This window comes from Phoxinus phoxinus (genome assembly GCF_949152265.1).
Source record: "Phoxinus phoxinus genome assembly, chromosome: 21".
NCBI lineage: Eukaryota > Metazoa > Chordata > Actinopteri > Cypriniformes > Leuciscidae > Phoxinus > Phoxinus phoxinus.
Genome location: NC_136896.1, coordinates 6,234,827 through 6,244,941, shown reverse-complemented (window position 1 = coordinate 6,244,941; position 10,115 = coordinate 6,234,827). Strand labels below are relative to the sequence as shown.

Genomic DNA, 10,115 nt, shown 5'->3' with positions numbered 1-10,115 from the left:
TGAAACAATTTTTTGAGGGGGAAAAGGTGGACAAATCACTGTTGCGCTCTGTAGGCATATCAGAGTTGGCATGAAAAATAGCTAAATATATTTTTACATTTTTTCCCCCTTTACAGAAGAGAGCACCACACACATGACCAGCACTGGATCAAGTCTTCACTCAGGTATATCTGAAAAATTTGGAGGGTGGAAAAGGCCACTGAAAAGGTGGACGATCACAGTTGCCATGTTTAAATAGCGAAAAACAACTTTTTTCCTATGTTTTCCCCACTTTACAGAAGAGAGCACCACACGGATGACCACCACCAGTCCAAGTCTTTCCTCAGGTATTTTTTAATTTTGGGTGGGGGGGCAAGGCTACTAATAAGGTGGGCGATCACTGTTGCGCTCTGTATATCAGAGTTGGCATGTAAAATAGCACAATATAATTTTTCCTTTTTTTTTTCTTTCCAGAAGAGAGCACCACACACATGACCACCACTGGATCAAGCCTTCTCTCAGGTACTTTTGAAACCATTTTTTTGGGAAAAAGGTGAAAAATACCTGTTGTGCTCTTTAGGCATGTAACCAAAAAAAATATTTTTTCTTTTCTAATTCTGTGGCGTATACATGCTTGCAACACTAGTTGAGAGAAACACTGCTATTTTAAGATATGTCAGTGCAAGATGCTTTCAGTTAAAACAGCTGAAACTTGCATTTTAGTCTGGGACTATCCTTAAGCCTTTTCTGTGAAACCGAGGGTAAGTGTTTTAAAAGGTTACTAAAATCATTAACATGTAGATGAAAACAAACAGAACATGTTTAAATGGATCTAAATCCTTTTTGTTTCTTGCCTAAAAATAAAAAAGAAATCGTGTTGATTACATTACGTAATCCCTAGACTGTGGTGAGGGCACTGATTTGGTGGAATAGGTTTATTTAGCCTACATGATATTACATACAGTACTGTGTATAAATCAAAACTCATGTGTATATATGAATAATAATTTATATTTTTTTTAACTGTTTTTTTTTCTTTTTCTCACAGCCCTCACCTTTGACCCCTGCAATAACTACACCATACTGGACAATCCTTGGAGAGCAACAGACAATCGATATACCTTTAATTTGATGTGTGACACTAATGTCAACTGGGTCGGCTGGTATCGTCTCTTCATTCAGGGCCAGAGTGTTCACATGCCAGACACATGTGTTGATCGGCTAAGCTGTGGCACTCATGCTCCACTGTGGATAAATGGTTCACATCCACGAGTCGAGGATGGAGTGGTCACTCTAGGTGTCTGCGGTCACTGGAGCAATGACTGCTGCTATTTCCAATCCGATCCTATTAATGTTAAAGCCTGCCCAGGAAATTACTACGTCTATGAGTTTGTTAGCCCAACTTTCTGCTATGGGGCCTACTGTGCAGGTAAGCATAATTTGCATTCACCAATGTATGTGTTTTTGTATTGTATTACATATGTGTTTTGTTAGACCATCTGTCTGTTTTTAGCATATTGTGGATGTACAGTAAATGCATTAACACGTGCCTTTTGTACATATGTAATTAATATTTGTATCGGTTTGTTAATTAATATTCATTAAATGTTTGCAGAAGTCAGGAACAATAGCATCAACATTCCTACTGTCACTCCAGAGACAACCTTGGCTGGTAATGTAGTATGATATGCCCTCTATGTGGAATACAAAGCTGCCAAAATAATAAATACATATTCAAAGAAATTTAAATAAAACTAAAATAAATAAATACATCCATAAAGATACAAAGGAATGTACATACGAAATTAAAAGTATGAATGCAATTTTTTTTAGTTTTTTTTGTTTGTTTGTGTATTTATTCATTTATTATTTCGACAGCTTTGGCATTCTATACTCTACCTGACTGTTGCTGTTTTTGATGGGTTGTATCTTGAAAATCTGTGTTGTTTAGTAGGGATGTGTTTGTTTTATCTACAGTCTAAAATGTACAGACACACTGTGCCTTTTCAGACCTTCATGTAGAAGTTATTTAAAAAAAAAATCATAATAATTTATCATTTTAACTTTCATTGTAACACTTAATGTTTGAATAAATTGTAAGAAATGTAGCTATACAAAATCTTTACACTTACAATTGATATATATATAATGTACTTCTTTTTTTTGTAACAGAGGCTGTCCACATTGATCCCTGCTACAACTACACAGCCCTAGATGAGCCTTGGAGAGCAACCAACAATAACTCTTTATACCATTGTGATGTTAATGTTAATTTTGTTGGCTGGTATCGTCTCTTCATTGAGGGTAAAAATGCTCAGATGCCAGAAACATGTGTTGATCAGTTGAGCTGTGGCACTGTTGCTCCACTGTGGCTTAATGGTCAACACCCAAGAGTCGAGGATGGGGTTGTCACCCGACATGTCTGCGGCCACTGGAACAATGACTGCTGCAATTATGAATTTAATTCAATGAAAGTGAAAGCCTGCCCTGGCAATTATTATGTATATGAGTTCATCAACCCGAGGTTCTGCTTTGTGGCATACTGCGCAGGTAAATATATTCTATTGAAATATATACATTGAAAAGGTGGACGATCATTGTTGCGCTCTGTAGGCATATCAGAGTTGGCAAGTCAAATTGCAAAACATTTTTTTTCCCTTTACAGAAGAGAGCACCACACACATGACCACCACCAGTTCAAGTCTTATCTCAGGTATATTTGAAACAATTTTTGGAGGGGGAAAAAGGTCATTGAAAATGTGTTTTTTTATTGAAATAGTGTAGTGTATTTATTTTAACCTATGGCCATGAAAAGAAATAGTATCATGTAAAAGGTGTGAAAAGCGAAACAATTAAATAAATAAATATTATTCTATTGTTGTGGGCCAAACGTTGAATGGAAAGGATGTATTACTCTATGTATTAAAGTACAATAACATAGTTGCAAGGTTGTAAATGCATTTTTCAAGTATTTTTTTATGCATTCACCCCTTAACCACACCTACCCAAACCACCCCACCATCCTCTTTTCTGAAAACTAAAATATGGTCACCCTACTTCAGGTATACTCAAGGGGGAGTCCACTGAAAAGGTGGACAATCACTGTTGCTCTCTGTAGGCATATCATAGTTGGCATGTAAAATAGCTAAATATATTTTTACATTTATTTTTCCCTTTACAGAAGAGAGCACCACACACATGACCACCACCAGTTCAAGCGTTCTCTCAGGTATTTTTGAAACAATTTTTGGAGGGGGGAGAAAGGTGGACAATCACTGTTAAGCTCTGCATGTCAGAGTTGACATGTAAAATAGCAAAATACAATTTTTCCTCTTTTTTTTTTCTTTACAGAAGAGAGCACCACACACATGACCAACACCAGTTCAAGTCTTCCCTCAGGTATTTTTTCAAATTTGGGTGGGAAAAAGGCCACTGAAAAGATGTATGATCACTGTATGCATATATAGTTGGCAGTTGAAATGAAAAAAATGAAAAAACCCACAATATTTATTTTCCCTTTACAGAAGACAGTACCACACAAATGACCAGCACTGGAAGCCTTCTCTCAGGTATTTTTGAAAAAACAAATTGGGGGAAAAAGGCCACTGAAAGGTGGACAGTCACAATTTCGCTCTATAGGCACATCAGAGTTGACGTAAAATAGCACAATATAATTGTTCCTTTTTTTTTTCTTTACAGAAGAGAGCACCACACACATGACCACCACCAGTTCAAGTCTTCCCTCGGGTATTTTTTTAAGCAATTTTGGGTGGGGTGGAAAGGCCACTGATAAGGAAGACAATTACTGTTGCGCTCTGCATGTCAGAGTTGGAATGTAAAATAGCAAAATACAATATTTCCTCTTTTTTTTCTTTACAGAAGAGAGCACCACACACATGACCAGCACCAGTTCAAGTCTTCCCTCAGGTATTTTTTCAATTTTGGGCGGGAAAAAGGCCACTGAAAAGATGTATGATCACTGTATGCATATATAGTTGGCAGTTGAAATGAAAAAAAAACCACAATATTTATTTTCCCTTTACAGAAGAGAGTACCACACAAATGACCAGCACTGGAAGCCTTCTCTCAGGTATTTTTGAAAAAACAAATTGGGGGAAAGGGCCACTGAAAGGTAGACAGTCACAGTTTCGCTCTCTAGGCATATCAGAGTTGACGTAAAATAGCACAATATATTTGTTCCTTTTTTTTTTTTATTACAGAAGAGAGCACCACACACATGACCACCACCAGTTCAAGTCTTCCCTCAGGTATTTTTGAAATAATTTTTGGAGGGGGAAAAGGTGGACAATCACTGTTGCGCTCTGTAGGCATATCAGAGTTTGCATGAAAAATAGCAAAATATAATTTTCCTTTTTTTTTTTTATAGAAGAGAGCACCACACACATGACCACCACCAGTTCAAATCTTCCCTCAGGTATTTTTTTTTCAAATTTGGGCTGGAAAAAGGCCACTGAAAAAAAGGTGGACGATCACTGTATGCATATATGAGTTGGCAGTTTAAATGAAAAAAAGAAAAGAAAAACACACTATTTATTTTCCCTTTACAGAAGAGAGTACCACACAAATGACCAGCACTGGAAGCCTTCTCTCAGGTATTTTTGGAAAAAAAATTGGGCAAAGGGGCCACTGAAAGGTGGACAGTCACAGTTTCGCTCTCTAGGTATATCAGAGTTGACGTAAAATAGCACAATATAATTGTTCCTTTTTTTTCTTTACAGAAGAGAGCACCACACACATTACCACCACCAGTTCCAGTCTTCACTCAGGTATATTTAAAACAATTTTTGTAGGGGGGAAATGGCCACTGAAAAGGTGGACAATCACTGTTGCGCTCTGTTGGCATTTCAGAATAGTCATGTGAAATGGAAAAAAAAGAATACATATATTTATTGTCCCTTTACAGAAGAGAGCACCACACACATGACCAACACTGTATCAAGCCTTCCCTCAGGTATTTTTGAAACCATTTTTTGGGGGGAAAGGCCACTGAAAAGTTGGACGATAGCTGTTGCTCTATGTACTGTAGGCATGTGAAATATAAATATTTTTTTCTTTCTTTCTTTTTTTTTCCTTTACAGAAAAGGGCACCACACATATGACCGGATCAAGCCACCTCTCAGGTACCAGTTCAAGTCTTCCCTCAGGTATTTTTTTTCTTCAAATTTGGGCGGGAAAAAGGCCACTGAAAAGGTGGACGATCACTGTATGCATATATGAGTTGGCAGTTTAAATGAATAAAAGAAAATAAAAACACACTATATATTTTCCCTTTACAGAAGAGAGCAGCACACACATGACCACCACCAGTTCAAGTCTTCCCTCAGGTATATTTGAAAAAATTTTGGGCGGGAAAAAACCCACTGAAAAGGTGGATGGTCACTGTTTAGCTCTGTAGGCATATCAGAGTTGGCAAGTAAAATGGCAAAACATTTTTTTTCTCTTTACAGAAGAGAGCACCACACACATGACCAGCACTGGATCAAGCTTTCTCTCAGGTATTTTTGAAACAATATTTGGAGGGGGGAAAAAGGTGGACAATCACTGTTGCACTCTGTAGGCATATCAGAGTTGGTATGAAAAATAGCTAAATATAATTGTCTTTTTTTTTTTACAGAAGAGAGCACCACACACATGACCACCACCAGTTCAAGTCTTCCCTCGGGTATTTTTTTAAGCAATTTTGGGTGGGGTGGAAAGGCCACTGATAAGGAAGACAATTACTCTTGCGCTCTGCATGTCAGAGTTGGAATGTAAAATAGCAAAATACAATTTTTCCTCTTTTTTTTCTTTACAGTAGAGAGCACCACACACATGACCAGCACCAGTTCAAGTCTTCCCTCAGGTATTTTTGAAACCATTTTTTTGGGAAAAAGGTGAACAATACCTGTTGCGTTCTTTAGGCATGTAACCAAAGAAATAGTCTGGGACTATCCTTAAGCCTTTTCTGTGAAACCGGGGGTAAGTGTTTTAAAAGTTATGAAAATCATTAACATGTAGATGAAATCAAACAGAACATGTTTAAATGGATCTAAATCCTTTTTGTTTCTTGCCTAAAAATAAATAAAAAATCGTGTTGATTACATTACGTAATCCCTAGACTGTGGTGAGGGCACTGATTTGGTGGAATAGGTTTATTTAGCCTACATGATATTACATGCAGTACTTACAGTATGGTGCTGAGGTACAGTAAACATTTCGGAAACATAAAGTTGGCTCTTTTAGATGATTAATTCAACACTGGATCAAAACATGACTTATTGATGTAATGTTGCTGAAGGGTTGGAGAGAAGTTTTTATTTCATTGTATTTAACTGTTAAAGAAACATCAGCTGAACATTGTTTTAACTATCATGCAAAACTTGTTGTTTGTTTTCTATTGTCTTTTCTAAATGAAATAATTATCTACAATTTTGATGTGTATAAATTAAAACTCATGTGTATATACTGTATGAATAATAATTTATATATTTTTTAACTGTTTTTTTGTTTTGTTTTTTCACAGCCCTCACCTTTGACCCCTGCAATAACTACACCATACTGGACAATCCTTGGAGAGCAACAGACAATCGATATACCTTTAATTTGATGTGTGACACTAATGTCAACTGGGTCGGCTGGTATCGTCTCTTCATTCAGGGCCAGAGTGTTCACATGCCAGACACATGTGTTGATCGGCTAAGCTGTGGCACTCATGCTCCACTGTGGATAAATGGTTCACATCCACGAGTCGAGGATGGAGTGGTCACTCTAGGTGTCTGCGGTCACTGGAGCAATGACTGCTGCTATTTCCAATCCGATCCTATTAATGTTAAAGCCTGCCCAGGAAATTACTACGTCTATGAGTTTGTTAGCCCAACTTTCTGCTATGGGGCCTACTGTGCAGGTAAGCATAATTTGCATTCACCAATGTATGTGTTTGTGTATTGTATTACATATGTGTTTTGTTAGACCATCTGTCTGTTTTTAGCATATTGTGGATGTACAGTAAATGCATTAACACGTGCCTTTTGTACATATGTAATTAATATTTGTATTGGTTTGTTAATTAATATTCATTAAATGTTTGCAGAAGTCAGGAACAATAGCATCAACATTCCTACTGTCACTCCAGAGACAACCTTGGCTGGTAATGTAGTATGATATGCCCTCTATGTGGAATACAAAGCTGCCAAAATAATAAATAAATATTCAAAGAAATTTAAATAAAACAAAAATAAATAAATACATCCATAAAGATACAAAGGAATATACATATACGAAATTAAAAGTATGAATGCAATTTTTTTGTTTTTTGTTTGTGTATTTATTTATTTATTATTTCGACATCTTTGGCATTCCATACTCTACCTGACTGTTGCTGTTTTTGATGGGTTGTATCTTGAAAATCTGTGTTGTTTAGTAGGGATGTGTTTGTTTAATCTACAGTCTAAAATGTACAGACACACTGTTTTACCAGCAAGTGCCTTTTCAGACCTTCATGTAGAAGTTATTTTTTTCATTTTTATTTATTCATTCATTTATTTTTATCATAATAATTTATAATTTTAACTTTCATTGTAACACTTTATGTTTGAATAAATTGTAAGAAATGTAGCTATACAAAATCTTTACACTTACAATTTATATATATATAATGTACTTTTTTTTTTGTAACAGAGGCTGTCCACATTGATCCCTGCTACAACTACACAGCCCTAGATGAGCCTTGGAGAGCAACCAACAATAACTCTTTATACCATTGTGATGTTAATGTTAATTTTGTTGGCTGGTATCGTCTCTTCATTGAGGGTAAAAATGCTCAGATGCCAGAAACATGTGTTGATCAGTTGAGCTGTGGCACTGTTGCTCCACTGTGGCTTAATGGTCAACACCCAAGAGTCGAGGATGGGGTTGTCACCCGACATGTCTGCGGCCACTGGAACAATGACTGCTGCAATTTTGAATTTAATCCAATGAAAGTGAAAGCCTGCCCTGGCAATTATTATGTATATGAGTTCATCAACCCGAGGTTCTGCTTTGTGGCATACTGCTCAGGTAAATATATTCTATTGAAATATATACATTGAAAAGGTGGACGATCACTGTTGCGCTCTGTAGGCATATCAGAGTTGGCAAGTAAAATGGCAAAACATTTTTTTTTCCCCTTTACAGAAGAGAGCACCACACACATGACCACCACCAGTTCAAGTCTTCCCTCAGGTATTTTTTTCAAATTTGGGCGGGAAAAAGGCCACTGAAAAGGTGGACCATCACTGTGTGCATATATGAGTTGGCAGTTTAAATGAAAAAATGAAAAGAAAAACACACTATTTATTTTCCCTTTTCAGAAGAGAGCACCACAGAAATGACCAGCACTGTAAGCCTTCACTCAGGTATTTTTTCAAATTTGGGCGGGAAAAAGGCCACTGAAAAGGTGGACGATCACTGTATGCATATATGAGTTGGCAGTTTAAATGAAAAAAAGAAAAGAATAACACACTATTTATTTTCCCTTTACAGAAGAGAGCACCACACAAATGACCAGCACTGGAAGCCTTCTCTCAGGTATTTTTGGAAAAAAAATTGGGCAAAGGGGCCACTGAAAGGTGGACAGTCACAGTTTCGCTCTCTAGGCATATCAGAGTTGACGTAAAATAGCACAATATAATTGTTCCTTTTTTTTTCTTTACAGAAGAGAGCACCACACACATTACCACCTCCAGTTCCAGTCTTCACTCAGGTATATTTAAAACAATTTTTGGAAGGGGGAAATGGCCACTGAAAAGGTGGACAATCACTGTTGCGCTCTGTTGGCATTTCAGAGTAGTCATGTGAAATGGAAAAAAAATACATATATTTATTGTCCCTTTACAGAAGAGAGCACCACACACATGACCAACACTGTATCAAGCCTTCCCTCAGGTATTTTTTAAACCATTTTTTGGGGGAAATGGCCACTGAAAAGGTGGACGATAGCTGTTGCTCTATGTACTGTAGGCATGTGAAAAATACATTCTTTTTTCTTTCTTTCTTTTTTTTTCCTTTACAGAAAAGGGCACCACACATATGACCGGATCAAGCCACCTCTCAGGTACCAGTTCAAGTCTTCCCTCAGGTATTTTTTTTTTTCTTCAAATTTTGGCGGGAAAAAAAGGCCACTGAAAAGGTGGACGATCACTGTATGCATATATGAGTTGGCAGTTTAAATGAATAAAATAAAAGAAAAACACACTATTTATTTTCCCTTTACAGAAGAGAGCACCACACACATGACCACCAGTTCAAGTCTTCCCTCAGGTATATTTGAAAAAATTTTGGGCGGGAAAAAAACAACTGAAAAGGTGGACGATCACTGTTGCCCTCTGTAGGCATATCAGTGTTGGCAAGTAAAATGGCAAAACATTTTTTTTCCCTTTACAGAAGAGAGCACCACACACATGACCACCACCAGTTCAAGTCTTCCCTCAGGTATTTTTTTCTAATTTGGGCGGGAAAAAGGCCACTGAAAAGGTGGACGATCACTCTATGCATATATGAGTTGGCAGTTTAAATGAAAAAAAGAAAAGAATAACACACTATTTATTTTCCCTTTACAGAAGAGAGCACCACACAAATGACCAGCACTGGAAGCCTTCTCTCAGGTATTTTTGGAAAAAAAATTGGGCAAAGGGGCCACTGAAAGGTGGACAGTCACAGTTTCGCTCTCTAGGCATATCAGAGTTGACGTAAAAATAGCACAATATAATTGTTCCTCTTTTTCTTTACAGAAGAGAGCACCACACATATTACCACCACCAGTTCCAGTCTTCACTCAGGTATATTTAAAACAATTTTTGTAGGGGGGAAATGGCCACTGAAAAGGTGGACAATCACTGTTGCGCTCTGTTGGCATTTCAGAGTAGTCATGTGAAATGGAAAAAAAAGAATACATATATTTATTGTCCCTTTACAGAAGAGAGCACCACACACATGACCAACACTGTATCAAGCCTTCCCTCAGGTATTTTTGAAACCATTTTTTGGGGGGAAAAGGCCACTGAAAAGTTGGACAATAGCCTTTGCTCTATGTACTGTAGGCATGTGAAATATATATATTTTTTTCTTTCTTTCTTTTTTTTTCCTTTACAGAAAAGGGC

General features: G+C 37.1%; 1 protein-coding gene across 1 annotated transcript; it reads left to right on the top strand.

Moving 5' to 3' along the window:
• Positions 1-295: 295 nt before the first annotated feature.
• Positions 296-9,881, top strand: LOC306989056 (uncharacterized protein; the record flags this gene model as incomplete). The annotated part of the gene is made up of 10 exons (XM_079594375.1): positions 296-326; positions 454-501; positions 1,028-1,408; positions 1,595-1,651; positions 2,152-2,529; positions 6,503-6,883; positions 7,070-7,126; positions 7,657-8,034; positions 9,747-9,794; positions 9,877-9,881. 10 exons carry the CDS (start codon positions 296-298, stop codon positions 9,879-9,881), a joined length of 1,764 nt encoding a protein of 587 aa, XP_079450501.1.
• Between the last annotated feature and the right edge of the window lie 234 nt (positions 9,882-10,115).